The sequence below is a fragment of the Pocillopora damicornis genome, chromosome 5 (assembly GCF_964200805.1).
Source record: "Pocillopora damicornis chromosome 5, jaPocDami1.2, whole genome shotgun sequence".
Lineage (NCBI taxonomy): Eukaryota > Metazoa > Cnidaria > Anthozoa > Scleractinia > Pocilloporidae > Pocillopora > Pocillopora damicornis.
The window spans coordinates 6,697,647-6,719,507 of NC_142674.1; the positions used below are offsets into that span (position 1 = coordinate 6,697,647).

At 37.9% G+C, this 21,861-nt stretch overlaps 1 protein-coding gene across 1 annotated transcript; it reads right to left on the reverse strand.

Annotated features, from left to right (window-relative positions):
* Nucleotides 1-904: 904 nt before the first annotated feature.
* Nucleotides 905-21,230, reverse strand: LOC113673335 (uncharacterized). The gene is made up of 33 exons (XM_089206836.1): nt 20,958-21,230; nt 18,451-18,987; nt 17,965-18,078; nt 17,361-17,639; nt 16,764-16,925; nt 16,288-16,424; nt 15,924-16,077; nt 15,336-15,503; nt 14,841-14,977; nt 14,432-14,624; nt 13,878-14,033; nt 13,205-13,324; nt 12,946-13,059; nt 12,160-12,723; nt 11,967-12,074; nt 11,539-11,661; nt 10,359-10,895; nt 9,647-9,736; nt 9,065-9,181; nt 8,530-8,646; nt 7,458-8,024; nt 6,971-7,084; nt 6,489-6,608; nt 5,579-6,139; nt 5,156-5,281; nt 4,864-4,983; nt 4,216-4,413; nt 3,651-3,799; nt 3,293-3,431; nt 2,952-3,041; nt 2,725-2,791; nt 2,083-2,281; nt 905-1,616 (listed from the first exon to the last, which is right to left on the reverse strand). Exons 1-33 carry the CDS (start codon nt 21,046-21,048, stop codon nt 1,557-1,559), a joined length of 6,528 nt encoding a protein of 2,175 aa, XP_089062962.1. The 5' UTR covers nt 21,049-21,230; the 3' UTR covers nt 905-1,556.
* Nucleotides 21,231-21,861: the final 631 nt, after the last annotated feature.

Genomic DNA, 21,861 nt, shown 5'->3' on the forward strand with positions numbered 1-21,861 from the left:
AGGAGTTTGCACCGTTACTCTGTGTTCCAGATGAAGTCTTCGGTCAAAACTCATGGAAAAAGGCAACGGGGGCTGCATCACCAGAGATTTCAATGGTTAGTTGCTTTCATTATTATATCGGTCATCGATATTGGAGAGACAGATATTCTGGGAGCCCACAGGTTCTCTTAATGTAACGTTTTCATTGTTTATGATGCCTCTAAGCCGTATTTTCAATGATAAATGAAAACTTTACCGAACTGGTTTTCAAGGTACAGAAACACGAGGCCTAAACTAAGAGTGTTTCTAAGAGACTGTCGCATTGCAATGGTAACCCTGTGCGTAAAATTACTTACTGTCAGAGCGTGTTAAGAAATAATTGCGCACCATTTTTTAAAGTCGTTTCGAGGGATCTTGCCAGAGGGTATTATCGATTGATCAAAGAATTAGAGCTTGAAGGTAGAGAAACCATATTAAGCCACCTTAAGGCATAAAACCTGACATCATTGCTTTCTACTTGGCTTTGCTTCATCAACCCACCACTGATACCCTTATTATTTTCGATACATCAGAGCATTCCAATGCGATGTAAGTTATATGCAATCTTTGTGTTGCATACTATGCCTTGCTTGTAAACTTCGTTTAAGTATTGTTCGTTTTCTCAGTAGCTGAGCTGTTTTTTGTTTTTGTTGTTTTTGTTGTTTTTTTTGTTAACTATTCGGCTATTTTTGTCTTCTTTGTATAACAAGCAGTTATTTGCGATCATTGAGACATAAAAGTTCGTTACAACAATATTCAGTTAGCCTGAAGTGTAAGCGTCTTATTAGGACGTGTTAGTGTTACACCTCCTCCTCCCTCCCCCCTCCCTCAGATGTTTTTAAAAGCGAAACACCCCACCTGGAATTCAATTCAAAACAGATGCTCCTTTTCGAGAATACGCATCTTTATTGTTAAAAGAGCCTTACATAATTTTTAATTCATTTTCCATTCATCATACAACTACAGGACAATAATACAAAATACTGAAAGCAAAAGAAAAACTAGATTTACCGAACGTAAAAAAGCAATTTGATCTCTCATGAAATTGCATCAGGTTTTTTAAGACAATTACATTTTTAGCGATATCCTTTTTCTTTTTATATCTGTTAGAATCTGCAGGAAAAGTCATCTCCTTTGATGATTAATATATAGCAGTGTATTGCAACTAAAAATATGTTTATAAATTGTCATTTTGAATAATACATGTCAAGCCATATTTCTATCTCAAAAATAGCTAAATTGGCTCCAATTATGCCAAATTGTAGCATGGCGTGTTGTGAATTTTAAGATGTGGAAGGAAAATTTTTTACAATCACCATTAACCCTTTGACTGCCATAAAGTGACTAGAATCTCTTCGCAATATAACCTCTGATGAACACACTAGGGTCACGAGAGTAAAAGGAAATGATCATTCACTAAAGAAGCTCTTGCTTGTTTAACAAATTCTCCTTGTCGACATCTTAGGAAATGTATGTAGAACAGTACGGAGAATACGTAAACTGATGTTAGGGTTTAAGGATTAACCGTTCTCAGGTGCTCATAGGAGATTGCTCTGGCCTTGGCTAGCTAAACCCACTTGACGGTCGAAACTGAAAATCTGGAGGAAGAGATTTAAAGAGACAAGAACTTAATAAGCATACACTAGATAAGGGCATTCTTAGCAACAAAATTTAAGTTCCAAGTTAAATTCCGTCCGGGTAGCTTCTACCACAAGGAAATACATCGCTGTTTGAGAAACACCCCTTGAATTTAGATGGTATTCTGTAAGTTTCCTTATACAGAAAAAACGAATGTCCCTGAGAGTCTCTTTGACAGTTCACATGATGAAGCAACCATAACGTAAATGGGAAAGGTCGGAGACTTGATCCTTGAATCTGAAAGCTCAGAACATGTGCCAAACAATTCCCTTAGATTTGAATTCGAGGAACAGGTAAAATGGTTTAAATTTCGGTCTCGACTTGTTGGAGGGACTGCAGTCACAATTTTCTCTCCTGTGTTCTAACCTGAAAAGATAGCAATAAAAATGGTCCTTTCGTGAATTATTTTCTAGCTGTTTGGGTTACCTTGTTGTCGTAGGAGAAAATTGCGTCGTTCGAGGCGGTATTAACACCCTCCACTTGCAAAATAGGTTCTTCTCCGAGTTCCATGCTGAGGGACTGAACTTCATATGTAGGGACAAGCGGAATAGCGCCATGCTGAGGTGGTTCTTGTTCGAATCGAATTATATTTTCTCTCACTGACGGCCCTGACGGAGAAGGAGTCCTGAAAAGGACGAGTGAAATGGATGAATGGATATTCTGAATTTATTCGCGAATCGTTAACATTGATTGTTGATATTGATCTGCTCTTTACGTTATCTGAATAATCCATTGAGTTGTCATTAGTTTGTTTTGATTCAAGACCAGATGACTAAGTCACTTCGTTGAAGATTTTTATTAGGCTATCATCGGCGGAAGCACCACAGAGAACAGACAGGAATTGGTGCGTGTCTCAAGTCCGCTCAATTTAACCAGGAAAACGAGAGTTAACCAAATTTTTACTGTGCCTGATAACGTGCATAATTACTTAAGATTTCCTCCAATAACCAGTAAAAAAAACATGGCTTCACTACATATGTGTATGTTATATCAACACAAGAATGCAATGCCTTTCGTGACAAATCTGCCATAAGTATTATTTTTGTTAGGAATATTTGTTTGACTTACCTAAGAGGAAGCAAAAGGAAAAATAAGGAACCCAATAAGAGGAACACAAACACTGCAATTGGTATAGCTGTTTCAAATTGAAAAATAGAAATCAACGAGTTAAAAACTTACTCTTGATGGTGAAAAACAAAAACAAAAACAAAAAAGAAAACAAAATAATAAAGCGAAACATCACGAAAACCGAAATTGTCTGATTATTATGGTAAACTTCACAGATTGGAACGTACCAGCTAAATGCGTATCAAACAGTGGGTCCTTGGCGAAAGCAGCATTGTCAAGCTTCTCCGCCAAAGTGGTTGGGAATTCTTGGAAGTCGCCTGGTTAGACAATGAAAGTGGAATAAAAAATAAACAAATAAATGTATGGATATTTTAAAAAATTGATCAAATAAATCAGTAGATGAGCAAATAAATAATGTAAATTAACTGATTGATTCGCTGTTTGCTTCTGTTCCGATCCTTTCCGGATTTATTGCTGCTAAGATCTTTTAATTCTTTAAAACTAAAACATGTATCTGCTTATAAAATTATTAAAAACAGGAAAAACGCGTAAAGCAGATTATAGATACCTCCTTTGTCACAACCGTACATCGCTACCCGCAAACAGGCAAACAATCCAGTGTGATTAAGTGGATGAATTCGAACAAAATGAGCGCTTGTTCCGTGGAGAGAAACATTTTTCCCGGAAATCCTTGTGTTAGCTTTGAACTAAAAAATCAGAGATGAAACATTTTAGAAAATTGATTGACTTAATCCTTTACAATCGAACCTCTGTAGTTGATTATCGTCACTAGACTCTTGATACTCGGTTATTGGTCTCGCTACTCGCATAGATCGAGCATCGAGCATCAAGCATCGAGTAACAAATACTCTAAACTTATTTTGGGGGACGTTAAAAATGTCAGATTATAATAATCATCTACTTACAATTTTGGTTTTTCCATCTTCAGTGTAGTTGACAAAAGAATTCCCCTCTGTGCTGTTGCTCGTTGAAACGTAGTAACTTTCAACCCACAAATTATTCGTTTCATCTTTGACTCCTTCGGTTTCAATCTCAGTGATATTTGTCAGGTATTCTGCTCGATAAAAAAAGGTTCATAGGTGAGTGGTTGATGGGAGGGGGGAGAGGGGGGGGGGGTGACAAAGGCACTAGATGAAGTTGACCCAAAAAAATGGAAAAAGCAAAAAATAACAAAACAGAACACAGAAATCGAGTAAGTGCTTGTGCCGTTTCATTTTTTCCCTGTGTGATACAAGTCTAATCCATTTCAGATGAGCAGTTTCGATAACTCGTATTTCTATCATCTTGGAATAATAATTAAATGGTCCTAAACCTCCATGATGCCACGTGAACCTCTTCAACGCGCTATAAGAATATCAATTTCTAACTAATTCGTTCCCATGTCACTTAAACGTTAGAAATTTCATACGCCCATCATTTCTTTATTTAATAAGTTTTCCTGATCTGAAGAGATGAAATACATATACGCACCAAAGAACACTTGCATGTAAGGCGTTGTGTCTGTTTGCGATGAGCACCACCCGTCATCCCACGTTCCCATAACTTCGATACCAATCCTCCCGCGATGAGCAGAGTGACCGGTGTCCCTCTGTGAAGATGAAGTCACGTGTTTGTCTGGGATTCGACGCGTATTGGGTATCTTCAATCCTAGCTCTCTAAATCCACAGCCTGAATGATCAAACGCAAATATTATGTCAAGTTGACAGTGGTACATAACGTAAACTGTACAGCAAGGTGTTGTTAAAAACACTGAGCAATCAAAAACATGGCACCGGTCTTTAAATCGAGGTCCGCGATGACACGACCTGTGTGATAACGATAACTTTGGTAATATATAAAGCTATACGAGACTTGTATGCCCTTATTGAAGGTGAGAAATGATGACGCGTGGTTTTGTGTGTGTGTGTGCTGATGCGTGATATGAGAATCATAAAGAAAATACGATTAATTAATGACAAGCAATCGCTGACACATCATGTCGTATAACTCAGGTGGGAGTGATAATGACGACGATGATGATGGTGATTTTTTTTTTTAATAGTAGTGTGATATGAAAACGTTGCGTATAACTCAAGTAAAACTGCTTTTGATCTATAGTTAAGTTAGAAATTTACTTACCTGACTCGCAGCGGTTTCCATAGTAACCACGTGCACAGAAGCAGCGGAAGGTCTGATTAGTGTTTGCGCATCGTCCGCCATTTAAGCACGGCGAAGGAGTACACTTGTCGAGTTTTTTAACTAAAGGCAAAACAAAGTAAAGAACCTAACAGCTGAGGAATGCGAAAAGGCAAACATTTTTTGTTTAGTCGTTATCGATGGCAGCTATCAGCCAATAAGCCGGACATTACATTTATTTTTTGAAGTAAAACGTCTATTTTTTGTCAATATTTTAAAAACGACTTTCACTCACCTGTCTCGCATTTGTCTCCAGTAAAACCAGCTAAGCACGTACAATTAAATTTATTGGTGAAACGTTCGCATTTTCCTCCATTCTGACATGGATTGCTTAGACAAGGGTCAGTATTGTTTTGTACAACTGGAGAGAGAGAGAGAGTAAACAGATTGTGGAGAAAAGTCATACTGTTCCTATAAAAAAATTATAAAAACCTGACATGCTCAAATGCAAGAAATCTCTTCTGTAAGTTCCCTTACTGGAAAAGTGTAATCCACCTAATTATCTGTTCTATAAAAAGTCAAGGAGAAAAGGAGAAAAAGTTATTCTGGTCCCAAGAAATGATGATAAAAACCTGACATGCAAAAAAACGCTTCTGCAAGTTCCCCTTACCGGAAAAGAGTAACCTCACCCACGTATTTATTCTAAAAATCCAATTACCTTTGCAAACAGTTTCCTGTAAAGTTCCAAAAATGTTACTAAGAGAATCAAACGTTGCTTTGTAGATATTCTCATTATCAGGTTCAGACGCCATATCTGCGAGCTCACTGTACACAGCATTACCAACACCAACTGAGATGATATGAACACCTTCATCGCGTAGACTTTTCGATGGAACTGACACTTTGTCTTGCGATTGACCGTCTGTTAAAATGATAAGAATTTTGGGAATTCCCTCTCTGGCCATGCTGAAGATATCTGTTCTTATTCGAGTCAATGCGGCTCCCATATAAGTGCCACCTGCGTCATAAGGAATGCTCTGTACAGCATTGACCAACTCATCTGTGGCGGAATATTCAGTGAAATTGAAATGAACTCTAAAACTGTTTTGCGAGGAGAAGGTGGCAAGTCCAATTCTGGTGTCGTTCTGTCCAATAACTACAGACTTGACAAATCCTGCGATGAAATCTTTGATTCGTTGGTAGTTATTTTTGTCTCCCTGGTTAATGCTGGCAGAGCTATCCACGAGGAAAGCAACATCAGCCTTGGTTTGATTGCAACCTTAAAATACAAGCAAAATGAAAAGAAAGACGAACATAACCTTAAGTCATTATTTCAGCCTTGAGAGCAATCACGGATCTGTTACCGCCATTTGAAACCCTCATTTCTAGAGAGCATTTCTATTAGCACCGTAGAACCAATATTTAAATAATCACATTTGTTATAAAAAGAAAATCAATATCACAAAGGAAATTCTTGAAATTTCAGTTTCGAAAGTCGCAATGTGTAATACAGTTCTGTTAATGGACGAGTGCCTCCAAGCTACCGTGCGCTTGAGTAATCTCTTCCCATCTAAAGAATAACCTTAGAATGAAAACGAATGCATTACATATCACTTTTGTTTACTTACGCATGGTACAGTTATAACCATATCGGCTGTCACTACAAAGACAACTTGATCCTCCAGGATAGTTATGACAAGCTTGGTTTTCATTGCATTTTGTCGCATTGGTAGAACACTCATCGACATCTACGGAAAATGCAAAAATAAAAAAAAATTTAAAGAAGGCAACCAACAAACCGCCTGGAGCCCGAGAAAAGAGTGTAATAGATATTTGCTATTCTCTAAGTCATAAGTGACTGACTGGTTGAGAAGGCGATGGGAGTTTTTTCTAGCACAACCACTAAGCAATTAAAAAAAATATAGCAATGTACGAATTCTTTTCAATACTCAGTTGAAACTGCACTGCTTAAGTAGTTGCACGTAGTGTCATCAAAGACAGGTGAAGCTATTTGAAGGAACCTTTTACAAGTACTGTTAAATCCTGAATAAGAAATGTGTCAGGTACAAGTGAAAGAAAAGAAGCCATAAAACGTTTTTGTCTAACTCACCAATTGAGCAATTCTTTCCTGTCCAACTTGATGAACAATTACATTGAAAACCATCCCGTAAGCTGGTACAAGTTCCGTTATTCTCACACGGATTATTTCTGCAAACGTCTACAGCTGCAGTGTAATGGAACAAAAAAATGATGAAAATGCATACATAGGGAATAAAACGCCCATCTAATGCTGCGTTTTTACGCAGCAATATACTTTGTATTGAAAAACAAAAAACATATTAAAAATATAGGCAAAACGTCTTCCATCGAACATGCCACCAGTAGCCATTCATACGTTTACTTGGCAGCGGAATGCCTTAATTGACAGCAGCCTGAGTGAAATGATATTAACGAGCAAAGGGGGCTGCGTCAGAGGGGGTAACTTGCATAATCAACTCATTTGAAAAAACCAAAATATACTGAACTTATGCTAGCTTCCATATCAAAGGTTCCTTGAGACAAAGGTCTTTTAATTCGAAATATATCTATCTGTTTACCAGAACAAATCTTTTCACGAAGAGACTCCACAATTTTTGGTAGATCTGAAAATTTAGCTTCAAAAACGTGATCTTTATCAGGATCCGTAGCCATCTCGTTTAGCTCAGGCTTGTAAAAACAGCAGCCAACACCGACAGTAATAACTGTCACTCCTATATCTCGGAGAGCACGAGATGGACCAGCTACACTGTCTTTAGACAATCCATCAGTCAAAACAACCACAATTTTAGGAACATCTTCTCTGGCAGCTCCTAAATTTTTGAATATCTCGTTGCGGATCACGTTTAAACCTTGCCCAGTACGTGTACCACCTGATGGAAAACCCATGCCTTGAATTGCGTTCTCTACTCCAACCAATGTTTTAAAGGTATCTAAGTGATGGATGATGCGATAGTGTTGCGAATACAGAACAGTGGCAACGTTGGTTTGGTCCGGACCAATTTCAAATTCTCGTACGAGAGCAATCAAAAAGTCTTTGGAACGTTGAAAGTTTCCCTTTCCTTGGAGTTCTATGCTACCAGATCCGTCGACCAAGAAGACCAAATTGAATCGTTGACTTGAACAAGCTAAAGCAAAAGAAAAGGTGACATAAATTTAAAGATTTATTTGAATGATACACTCAGCATCTTTTCCAAATTTATAGAAAAGGGCGTGGTAGCGGAAAAAAGTGACACTTTTTCAAACATACAGTTTGCCAGATCATTCATTGGAGAGAAGACAAAAGAGGACGTAAACTTTATCCTTTCTTGGTTTAAAACATTCAACCAACCGTTCAATCACTCAGTCAGAAGACTGCGAGAAGGTCCTCCCAGTTAATGATTGCACGAGCTTTTTTTTTTTTTTTTTCGAAAATAGCATTGACAACGCCTGACCTCTTGCAAACTTTTTCCCTGACTCCAGCGCCTTGCCTCCAACCCTCCCGCGGACAGAGAAACGCGCATCATGCATCATTCTTAATGAGGGCCTGGTTGCAAGTTAGTCAGTCAGTCCGTGAGTAATAAGGTACGTAAATGAAAAACTGGAAATATTCTAAGCTATTTCCAACGCATGAGACATGCAAAAAGCACTTACCAATTTCGCACCGCTTTCCAGAAAATTCCTCTGTACAATTGCATGTAAAAGCCCCCAGGAGATCCCGGCAAGTCCCGCCGTTTTTGCAGGGTGCTGAATCACATTCGTTTACGATATCTGCAATGCATGTGTCGCAAAAATAAAATACTCAAATACATAAGAACGTCCTATTAAGTTAATGAGAAAACTTCCTAAATTATCAGTGAACTCTAGGTGTATGCTTTCAGAGAGGTAATGTTACGTTACCTCCATTGCTGCCTGATCGCTTTTGTAAGATACTGACAAGTTATCTATAGACAACGGCACTCCACCTCAGACCACTAAGGTTTAATGCTGATTTGCGTCCCTCTTAATTTGTTGTTTGAGTGTTTCTTTGATTCTTTCTAGCCACTCTACTTTCATATGATTCGTTACAATAAGACTTTTATGTTGTATCGTTTTGGAAGACATGTCATTGCTCTTGACCGATAGGCTTTCTGGCTAGTAAGTTGACTTGATTTTTATCTGCAAGGTTAAAAACCAACGTAATACAGACCTTCCGTACAGTTCACACCTCCGATTCCCGCTGGACAAGTGCAATTGTGCACGTTGTAGCCGACAATTTGACATTTTCCTCCATTCTTGCAAGGGTTAGGCTCACACACAGAGGGGGCTGAAAAAAAAAGTGGTTTTTTGTTGATTCAAACATCAGCGGTTTCAACTCAACATGTTTAATGACTGCAAAAAATGAAAGAACCCCGAACGACGATTGGTGTTCATAGAGTTTACCAAAACTGCCAGATAAAGAGGATTTAAATACCCAAATATAAGGGCCAGTGTCGTGATAGATAGAAACGCTTTTCGCGGAAATGTTGCATTTAACCAGGCTGTTCTTTCTTAAATTAAATTTAAAGAGAGTCAAAACTTTATTTTAAAATATGGATTTTATCTTGTTTTGAGGCTTTGTGAAGCTGAGAGTGGGCTTTTAAATGAAAGGACATGAGTCACTTGCAGAGTCCATTATTCTCCTTAACCTGAAGTGAATGCCATCAATAAGAAAGAATCCCCATGTGGTCTTTCATCTACAAAGTTCAGGTTATCAAGCAAGTATAATATCTATATTTTTCCTTTTACTCACGCGGAATACAGCGAAACCCTCCATCTTGTCCATAATTATTTTTACATTCGTGCGTAGGCGGACAGTCTGAGCTGGTGCATGGTTTCCAAGCTGACGATAAGAAGGAGAGAGAGACAGTCTTTTCGTATAATTTTGAGAAGCCTGTCTCAGAAAAACTTCCCTGTAACATACATGATCATGTTTCAACTCTTATAATTTAATGAACACTTTTTTGTTTGGCAAGTTTTCTTTCTTGCAGTATGATCTATGATCCTCTTTATTGATGTTTACCCGTAATTCTTTAAGTAACCAATTAAAAATTCGGTGGCCGCAATTAAACTTACAAAGCGTGCAGAAGAAAGGTGTAGGAGAACAATTTCCCAATCCTGCCATGGGAACGCATTTTTGGCGACTGAAGGCAACAACAAGTTCTAACACAAAGCATAGGTTCACACATCCTCATTAATGCGTCTTTAAACTTCCTCAACCTTAACTTTGTTCCTCATCACGGCCAAAATAATAATTAGTTTGTCCCTAGAAATCAACGAATTTTTTTTAATATTAACTATTACTGTTCCCCTCTGTTCAAGAGTTGCCTCTTTAGCACTGTCTCATTTTGCAAAATCTTATTTGAAGGTTTAATTACAATAACCCCTAATTTACATGACCCCCTCCTAATCCCCTCAACAATCAAAACAAGTGAAGGATTACCCTTGCCACGTGTCATAAGTACCTTTGCAAACCGCGTCTCTTGTTCTACCAACGAAATGCTTCAAATTTGAAACGTCCGTCGCCAAAATGTGGTCCGTTGATGGCTTTGACACCAACAAGTTCAACTCTGCTAGATTATAATTGTTATCCAAGGGTACAGCTACAACAATAACACCTCTTTGTTTCAATTCTGCCGCATATGGCGCTTCATCATCATTTGATTTCCCCATTATCATCACAACTACGACTGCTGGTTTTGAGTGGTTATAAATTTCTTCAATCACTTGAGCTTTCTGTAATGCTACACCCAAGTTCTTCATGTAACCCATGGAATAATTCGCGCTGCGTAAAGTTTCAGAAAATTCGGTTAAGTTCGATGCTTGCCCAGGTCTGATGACAATATCAGCATCAGTTGCATAGGAAATGACTGCAACGTCTACGATAGAAATGGAAGATGCCACCGAGATGATGAACTCGATTTGATGCTTTATGTTGTCTTGTCCTACATTTTTTCCTCTGTCTAAAAGAAACAGTACTGTGGAGCCATTGTTGCTGCAATCTGAACAGCAAAATTCAATCAGAAAGTTAATTATTCTTTAAGGTATGGTTATAGTATTTCAGTTGGTCATTGTGTACGTCTGCATATTTTAATGTGTTTCTTTTTCTGTAAACGTCGTTATGTCTACTTCTTTGTCAATGAAATTACCAGCGTCTCAGCAGACCAGTAGATCATTCTTGTGTCAACTAGCTAGATTCAGAAATCTAGTCTTCTATCCAGTTTCTATTTTTCTTATGTTTTATTTGTTTGTTTCATTTTTTAAAATTTTTTTTCTGTTTGTTTGGCTGTTTACACAATAATTCATTATGTTTCACTCTCAGGTAGGTTGTTTCTGCAATAAAGATAGTCCGCGTAGACCACACAGGTGAATAGTGCTTTTCGCACGTGCTGATTGGCTGGTCAGTAAGTGATTAGGAATTACTATTCACCTCCGAAGACACAAAATCGCGCGTCATCAATTCAATTTCCGACCAATTTTTGCAGGAATAAACCAAGTTGTATTTTATTGTGTGGTTTATGCTAAAGTAATCATTCTCCTAAGTGTTGGTGAAAGTGGTGGATATTTGGCTCGGTAATTCTCCACTACTATTGACCTCCTCTTAGGTGAACAATCATAATTATAAAGTTCCTTGAAATCACTCACCTCTGGTGCAATTCTCACCGTACAGAGAACTATTAGCGCATGTACATTCAAACCCACCAAAGGTCTCAGTGCAACGTTTTCCAAAAGTGCAGTTAGAACTTACGTTTGAGCATTCTTTTACATCTGATAGCATAAAATTGAAAAAAAAAACGTCTCACATTCTAGTGGTGTAAAAAGAGACAATATGGTAACAGAAACAACAAATTTGGATCCAAACCCATTGTCACAACTCATAGAAGCGTATGAAACATCTGAATTAACCGTTTGTTTTCCTAAGGGACCTAGTGCGAGATATTTGTCAATAGTGCAACGAAGTTTGATACTGTTATTATTTGATATCACCAGTAAAAGCAAAAGTATAATGGTATCAAACAGATCTGTGACGTCATTTATGGAAGCATGCTTGCACATCATTTTAATCGTCCTACCTTCAGAACATTCTGCTCCTTGGAAACCTTGCGCGCACGTACAATTCAAACCATTATTTTGGCAAACACCACCAAACCTACAGGGATTATCCGCACATTTATCTAAATCTGCGGATGAAATAACAGAGGAAAATGGTTATAGGAAGCCCCAATAATCTCATATTAAAACAAACATTATGAAAAAGATAAGTACCCTGACAGATCTTTCCTCTAAGTCTGATAAAAGTTTCCGAAAGTGAGTTAAATTCAGTTTTGAAAACCCGGTTCGTGGCATTAACAGCTATCTGCTCGAGCTGGGAAACATCATAGTTTGAACCAATTCCAACAACATAAGGGACCACGTTAATGTTCTTGAGTAGCGAGGCTGGCTGAGTAACGTCATTCGTGGAAACACCATCTGTAACTACGACCAGGATTTTGGAGACATTGCTTGATCGTACAGAGTTTGGGCCAAACAAATCTTCTGCAGCCTTTGTTAAGGCTTTTCCAGTATAAGTGCCGCCAGCAGGATACTTTATGTTATCAATCGCCTGTTCAACGTCTGACTGAGTTGTGTAACTGTCCAGTTTAAACACTGCTGTGGCATTTGTGGAGAAAACGATAACTCCAACACGTGTTAAACCACTTGACACATTGAATGTTCGAATGAAGGTTTTTATAGAATCTTTAATAATCTGAAAGTTGTCCTTTCCGTAGAACTGCACGCTAGCAGAGCCATCAATCAGAATCCCCAGATCAACTTTGTTGACCTTGCAATCTGAAAATCAAAGTAATACTCATTATCACAAACTAATTACTTTAGCTTCATGTTTTAATAATCTATTCGTGAAAATCCTCAAACATTAGGCGACGTGTGCAGGATTTTTTTTTTAGGTTAATGCACGTTGCTTAAATAAAAATGTGTGCAATTTTTTTTTCATTTACATATTCCTAAATTATTCAACATTTTGGAAAGCGCAAGGAGCCTGAGTATATTTACCTAAATGGCAGTTCTTGCCACTGTTTCCATGGTTACAATCACATCGATAATCGCCATTTATGTTGATACATTTACCACCGTTCTGACAGGGAATGTTGAAACACTCGTCTACATCTGAGAGAAAAACACAGAATAAAATTTGTGGAAATTATGTATGTTGCGGTCTCTAATGCATCGGTCTCAAAGGAAAACACATGATCCCTAGGACACCAGATGAGCTCTTGTAAGGAAAATGGATGGACATGTGGTTATCACTTACCATCTTCACAATGATTTCCTGTATATTTCTCTGTACAAATACACTTGTATGACCATTTTATTAAGTTCTCCACGCATTTACCACCGTTTTGACAAGCCATAGGGTGACAAGGGCTGGTAGCTGCAACAACAAAACGCCATTTTAGATATCAATTCTGCTTCCAGCGAACTTATTATTATTATAATTATTATCATTATTTTATACTGCCTACATTTTTATAGCAGAAGGTTTGGGTCTTACAAATAAAGACTTTGCAGCAGAATTGATCAATTAGTTCCCGCGAACCAGACTGAAAAACAGCTCCTCACTTAACTCAGATGATGATCTCTTCTCGTTTGCTTATATACCTATTGCTTTCACGGACAACAGTTCTTTTAAAGATTATTGGCATCGGAAGATCAGACTATACGATCGGCTGTTGATCTTTTTGAGGGATAATAGGAGTCTTTACGCTAACCCTATGTAACTTCGTTGTCGATGATACACCATAAGAATTAAATTTCTTTCGAAGCCGAGATTAATAAATATTTAACCACGCTTAATTTTTATCTTTCTACTGACATCATTGACAACCATATGGAAAGCTATCTATCCTATGGAAAAGCAAACTTTTTCAAAATATTTTTGTTACTTCTTCAAAAAATATCCAGTAATGTTTCAAAGTTGCGAGTACCATTGCAATTGTCCCAAAGCTTGTCTTTGTCGTAATTGTCAGTAGTTGCGCACCATGGTTGGTTGTGATTGTTTTTAATGCAAGAATATTTCATTTGGCCTTCATAGATGAAAGGAAACACACAGCATTTGCCTCTTGTCGTCTTGTGCGTACATCCTGCATTGACGAAGAAAAGTAATACCACGATCATTTTAGGTCATACTCAAGAGGATTCTAGTTTATTACACAGAACGTCAAGCATTCTGGGTCAGCTTTAGCTGTAGAAATATGTCTGTTCTGAAAACGGCACGCCACCTGCTTGCCATACTAGTAATTTTATGTTTCATAAAGAGATTATACCCGATTATGCCGTCACCAGTCATCTCTTCTAAATCAATATTTAATAAATGAAAAATATGGCTTGACGACTTAACTTAATTTAAACTTTATTTTGTCGTGATGAAATAATGGCCGGAAGGAGACCTACCACCGAGGTATCCACTGAGGGCTTCACGCTAAGAAAGAAATAGTTTTATGCTCTGTATTAAAAATTGATTATATTATATTATTTTCACCTTCAGTAACTTTCTCTCCATCAACTGTGGTTGTAACGCAGCCTGTCATTTCCGCCCTGACACAGTAACCATCATTCGTACCAAATGTGGCATACTTAGGCTGCACACTGACTGACTGAACCAGTCGAGGAACTGAGAATTTCCGCGGACGTTTACTGTTCCCTCTCAGGTCTTCGTTGGTTTGTTTGAACAGCTAGAAAGGAAAGATGTTTTTAAGGGCAGATGAACTGTTGATGTGGTCGAAGCGAGAGAACTGATATAATATAAGATTGCAAATCACTTACGGCATGAAAAGCGAGATTGCTAATGGCCTAGTGAGGGCTTTGACGAAGGTGAGGAGGGGGGAGAGGTGGGGGAAAATATATTAAACAAGGTCATTTTCGCCCCTCCCTAGGGTCCAACTACTCACTAGACATTCTTGTTGATATTGAGTTAATTCCTTCAAATCCGATCCGTTGAGGCCGTAGCGAAGGCAAAACTTGTATGGCCATTCGCTTGCATCTTTTGCTCCTTGCACTACGACTTTGGAAATATTGAATGGCTGCCCTGTAAGAAAAAATCGCTATCAATACATTTTCGTCAACAAATTTTTAGCGACTACTACTTTTGATAATTCAACGGCACTATTCCACACTTTGTTCCATCAATGTTTCGCACATGTATTCCCTCGATTACTAAAACGTGACACATAAACAGTGAGACTGGGTTGTCTAACGGGTATAAATGTACATAATTGCCGGAATCAAACGCATGTCGTAAGTGAAGGAGGTCATCCAAGCTTTCCATGACTATTGAAACAAGTTAAGCACAGATTATGTTAATACATAACAAACATCGACCAAAGAGGCCGTTAAATTACAACGTTTTCGCCATCGAGTCTAGATGAAGAAATTAAAATACTAACCGAGATCCATTTGAAAGAAATGATGATGAAACGGCAATGCAACGGATTGATTAGGACACCAAGCTACAGGTCCGTCGATCAATGGAGGACAAGAGAATCCTGAGCGAACATTTGAATGATTGCACATGATGAGGTTACCTGCCTCCCTTAAAACTGAAACTTTGGTTGCTGTGATACAAAGGATGAAATGAAATATTCACTTTTAAAAAAATTTTTTATACCGATTGTGTGGCAAAATGGAACATTGATAAGTCACACAGAAAATTTGGCGTTCTGCTAAAAATTTTTTAAAATAGTAATAGTTAGCTCGGTTTTTATATCCTTTAACATCTTTTTAACATCGTTTCTACTTTCATGTATAAAGTCAAACAAAGAAACAGTAAACCAAGAACGTAAATCAAACTCAATTCACAGATTTAAAGAATCTTGTCTACGCCAATTCATGGAATTTTTCCCGGTGCCAAAGAATTTTTTAAAGGCAAAAGGCATTTCAATTAGTTTAGAAGATCAAATATTCAGATAGTGACGTAGCTACGTACTTTTAAACATTTAACACAAAAATCTGAGATGATATAAATTATGCCATACATGTGTTGTATTTTCGAAACACGTCTACTCTCAGGCACAACCCATCACCCTTGAATGGTCTCCAAGGACTAAAACTCAAATATTGGGCTTCTAGTGACCCAGGAATCGGTGTGACTTCTGTTTTAGCGTTTGAACTGGCAGTGGAGAGGCTAATCTATAAAGGAAATGGTAACATTAATGCCAAAGCAGTATCAATTTTGCCAAAACTTGTAATTCTTAAGTTGGTCACCGAACTCGTTAGATTGTTGTTTGTTGGCGATCAATCGATTGATAACTAATAAATGATTAAATAACTTATAATCTGTCCAGCTAACTGATGGGTTGCGTTCGATGCACTACCTTCATCATTAAATGCATTTCTTACCAGACAAATAGATTCGTTTCGAATGATCTCTTGTTCTTGACCGCCATTAACAATGGAACCAAAACAGTAGTTGTCAGGATAGTCCACAGAATCTTTTTTACCTTGTAAGGTCACTTTATTCAAATAAGTCTCTCGCCCTTGAAAACAATTTTTCAGCATAAGAGAAAATTAAGATCTCTAACATATACTATAACCTACGTTATTAAGACTGTCCAAATCGTTCTAACTCGGCTATTTACAGAGGGCGTATGTAGCCTAATTGCTTAACTCGTCTCAACCGAATCCAGTGAGCATCAATTTAGAGGACTTGAGTCAAGGACCACCGGCGTGCCTGGGAGAATGAAATCATCCGAGTCTTCCTAAGAAATCGAACTTACGGTTTTTGCATTTTCCACGCCGATACTCTACCCCAAGTCGAACTCAGTAGCGAGCTCGGTATTACCCTTAAAAATCCATATTTATTTTAAGAAACTTACCCAGATCAACCTTAAGTTTCCGGATTGGGTCGTCTTCCTTTGGACACCAAGAGTAGTCGCCATTTAAAAGAGGAACTCGCCAGGACGAGTTGTAGGATGATCCTTGGATTGTTGAGCTCGATAAATGAATAAGGTCATCTTTGAGTAGGTCACCACACTTAGCTAGCAAAAGAGAAGCAAGATCAGCGTTATTGAAATTGGCTGAAACTTATCCTTAGTAATGTTTGATCAAAGCAACAACGTTTGCGTTGCTTCAAAAGCTTAGGTGGCTCTGAATCTACAGAATAGGTGAACTCTAATTTGCTAATTGTTAATCAGGAAATAGAAAGTGGAGGTCACCAAAGCTTGTTTTTAGTTGCAGGCATAGAAATCCAAATTGAACATTGTTTTAACGGCTAATGCGTTGCTTTTCCGGCATGTTAACATATTATATCAAATATTGATCATCCCTTGACAAGGAAAAATTGCCTTTTCCTCAAAACCCTATCCATCAATTAAAGAATAAGCGTTGAAAAATATGGACACCCTTTGGAGCCATGTAATAAAGCAGATGAGTGATTAGGGTGTAGAGCTCGAATTCAGTTTTTATGATCTCACCTCCCACGAGGTACACTTCGTCTTCATTTCCTGGACCGCAACTTTCCAAATCCGTAAAATCGATGAGGTGTGCATCTGGACCAGAGTGGCAAGCTTTTAAGTTGTGCATAACGAACAGTTTATAGCCTTTCTTGGCAGTCTCTAAAGCACATTTCTTGACCACATTTTCTCTGGTCTCAAAATCGCCATCAAGGTATGTTGCATTGTCTGACTCTAAGGATGGAATGGTCTGAGAGGCGTTCGTGAAGCAACCCAGTGGCAGATATTCCACAGATATACCTTTGGAAAAGAAAAAAAAATAGGCATTGGAATTGAATATGAAAAAAAATTATAAGTTCCTTAGATAAGGCGATGAATGGTATATTTACGCAATGATGTTAGAAAAATCTCAGCATCGTCAGGGTTCCCTGACAACTTTCGGGCTCCTGCTAAATCCTACACCTAAGTGAAACGAGGCGCTGAGAAAGTGCCCAGGCCTCCGTGTCCCCACCTTGCTTAAGAATACAACCATAAACGCTGCGAAAAACTGTGGCTAGGGTTTGAAACGGATCTCTTAATAATCTCAAAACAGGAAGTAATGAAAAAGTCTCCTAGATTTACTTACTCATCTCACAGTTGTCTCCTTGAAATTCTGGTGGACAAGTGCATTTGTAACCACCAGTAAAGCTAGTACAATTCCCATTGTTACTACATGGAGAGCTGACACATTTGTCGACAACTGTGGAATAAATTTAGGTACCACAGTCATTTCAAATCACACTTAAAACATGTGAGAAGGATATTCCTTTGGTAATCTTTGATCTTACAACAGGAACTTGACAAATAATGAAACTCGGATCCGACCAATGTGTTCACACCTTTTATGAAGAAGCGGCACTATAAACAATGTTAAAATTTTTTTTTGGCAATTTAAAATTAATATCAATATTTCATATAAATGTGACGTTATATCTAAACAGTCACGAGATTAGCACTAATAAAGACGTTTTACGATCATGTACCACTACATCTGTAATATTTTGGGGCTTACAAAAAAAGCTAAGGACAAAAATACAAATGGATAAAATGGTTCATTAAAAAAAAAACTTGCCTTCACATATTCTCTTAGCCAGAGTGTGGTTAAAATTCTGTGATAGCTCCATCGTATTTGTAGCCTGCAACAAGTGGTGTTCTTTGGGATTTGAAGCGATCTCGCTTAATTGACCCAGAGACACCTGGCTCCCAATTGCCACAGAAAACAAAGTTACGTTGGAGTTTTTTAAGTTCATATTTGGAATAGCGATGTCGTCATCAGACTTCTGGGAAGTGATAACGACAACGATAGTAGCAACATCCATTCGCGAGTAATTGCCATATAGCCAATCTTTGACTGATTCCAGTAATTTACCCAAAGACACTTGCGAACTGTTTGGAAAATGCGGCGCTGTGGCATTTTTCAGGTCTTCTTTCGTTTTATAGACCCTCGTCTCATTTCCAGCCAGTGTGATGATCCATGTTTTATTGGTTGCCAAGTCAAAGTTGCTCGATAAATTAAAGATGAAGCTGAAGATATTTTGGAAGTTCGCCTCGCCCAGCGTGTAGGATCCTTCCACAGAAAATACGACATTCATTTCTGTGGAACAAATGGCTGAAAAAAGATAAATAAATAAATAAAAGAGGATAAGAGGAAAAGTCCCGAATGAATTGAATGCCTTATCGATTCGGGCGTACGGGTTTTTAAACAAAGCAAGAACAAGTCGTCTCCCTAACCTCCTCTCACCTCTCCCCACTCCTCCCCCCTCCAACTCTTTAAGTGAAGAAGAGTAATATTGATTATTCAAATTGAGGAGCATAAGCAAAATGGAGAGAGGTTGCCGCGAATTAAAACGACCAGTGTCCTTCTTTTAAAATAAACCTACGACTTTAAATCTATTATAATCATGTGCTCTTCAAAGTTGAATATATCTCAATTTATGTTGGAAACCACCAGGTCGTTAAGGTGACTTCGAAAACCACAGAGTATTTACGTCACAGTTGTTATATTCAGATAGTTGTTATTCAGATATGACGGCACTCTTCCAGCTCTGCTGATTACAATCTTGTTCCAAGGGTCTGTCGATGAAGCGAGACGCTGAAAACAAGATTTTGTCGATGAAAGCGGCAGCACCTCTCTCAAATAATGGATAGGACACAGACTTTAAAACTTCTCATTAAATTACCGTGGAACGTGAAGAGGTTTTTTTTATATATTCCGGCCCCCTTAGTTTCCTCTGCACGTAGCTTTTACGCCACTTCCGATGAAAAGCCATTCGATTAGTTTTAGTTCTGGTTCAGTTGATTAAAGTAGTTAGTTATTCGTAAAACAATGAAAAACGCTTTACGCCCGTTTCGCTAATCGTCGAGTTCGCTATATGTTCGTTACTAACATGCCGAATTCGCCGCCTCTGTTAATTCACAGTTTTAATTTCTCTTTTAACCATAAACCACGAGCAATATCTGTAATTTATACTCCCAACTTCGTGACTGCCGTCTTTAGGAGTCAGTTAAACTGATCATATGCAAATTACCTTCCAGTTTGCTTTTAACCGCCTCGTTGATTTTTGTGATTGTTGCGAGGTTACGTTTCACAAGTAAACATGATTGTAGGGTGGAACGTATTGATGAAGTCAACAAAATTGTAAGCTTCTTTCATAGAAATTTCCCATAGTAAAAAGATGTCATCAAGAAATCTAGATTAGAGGGACTAGCCATTAACAGTCGTTGTTTTTAGATCTCACTCCATTGTGAGCGATGCACGTGCTCGACAAGTAGCGAAACTTAACTTTTACATGCAGTCGTTTTTCTAGGTCTCACTCCATTGTGAGCGATGCACGTGCTCGACAAGTAGCGAAACTTAACTTTCAGTTAGTTAACCTTGAAGTTCTGTAACGTCACATTTATCCGGAAATTAGTCAAATTTTTTTAGCTGTGCGTAGTACTAATTCAAATCAAGTTTAAAGTGAAAATAACTGGGTTATTACGTGTTTTGATTTAAGAATAGTTTGTATTTTTGTCCACATTACATGTACTTGCCACTTACTTCTCTTGTTCTTATCAAGATTTTCAGCTGGCAAATAAACGTTTCCTTTACAATTTATGTTGTGAAAAGAGTTCAGAGAGCGAGGAGTTTTCGATCGCATGTTATTTAATCACTGAAAAGTGAATTCCGTGACATGATTCACTATCAATTTATTCTAGCCCTATCAACATGAACAAATATCCTCGAACAATCATCTTGTATTGTACTGCCGCAGTGTTGATCCTACTAACCACTACCAAAAAAAAAAAAAAAAGCATACTTGTGTATGCCTTAGAAACAATCGTACAAAATCTTCCGGGCAATGTTCCGGTTATGAATACCTTTCAAGTCTGTATTCTGTTAGAGGACGCTAAATTCTGTTTGTGTTTGCATACTTTACATGCAGATCAGCAGGCTCTCGTAACAAAGCAATTTAATCACACCGAAGACATCGCAATTTAATCACACCGAAGACATCGCAAGCGAAAACCATGAGAGTATCTAAATAATTTCACACGAAGTGCTAACCACAGAAGTCATTTTAAACAACATAAACTTACCTTCGCTACTTATTGACCTGATCCATAGGAACAATAACAAGTTAAAAGACAATAACAATAATGATATCCTTGCTTTGTTTTTGAGTGCCATTTTTCTCAGGTTGGGTTAAGAGCGGCGCAAAGATTTCACTTTGCTCTCTGGCTTGTAAGTTCTATCGCAAGTGTAAAAAATTCACAAATATCCATAAATCTGCATATTCACGTATTTTTTATCACTCAATATATCAATCCAAGTGTCGTCATGAAACAAACAAAAGTAAACGGAAACTTCAGGCTACAAAGACATCGATATTAGACCAGAAGGTAATGACAAATCTCGCACTTAAGATGAATATTCCTGGGCTATGTAACTCCGTGGAAATCCTAAACTTTTATCAATTATAATTCTGATAAATTCTGAGCGATAATTACGGGAAGATCATAAAATGGTTGCCTGTGACTCACAACAAATAATTGTTTTTCCGGTTGACTGAAAGATATATTTATGATCTGTGGATCGTTTGCGGTCCGTTTAGAAAGAACAGGGGTGAAACTGCGATATGTTTTGTACTTTTTCAAGTTTGTTATTTGTAATCTTAGTAAATTTCCTCCGTCCTTAAGCTTCCTCGTTCCCTTCTGACTCACTCTTTTGTCTTTGACATTTGTCCGTCCTTGCAATTTACTATTTTAAGTTGTTCATTTCGATTAAAAGCAGTTTATACAACAATAACTGTCGTGACGTAGATTGGGAGAGGTTCAATGTCCTCGCTCACCAGGTCACAAGAACAGGAAAATAACCAATTCCACGAAACAAAGCAATGAAACAAAAATGGCTTCTTCAAAAATTTCCATTAATTATCAAAAATTTAACTTAAAATGTTCTTGAACTACTACAGGTTGCGCCTTTTTATTGCTCTGTTACGCT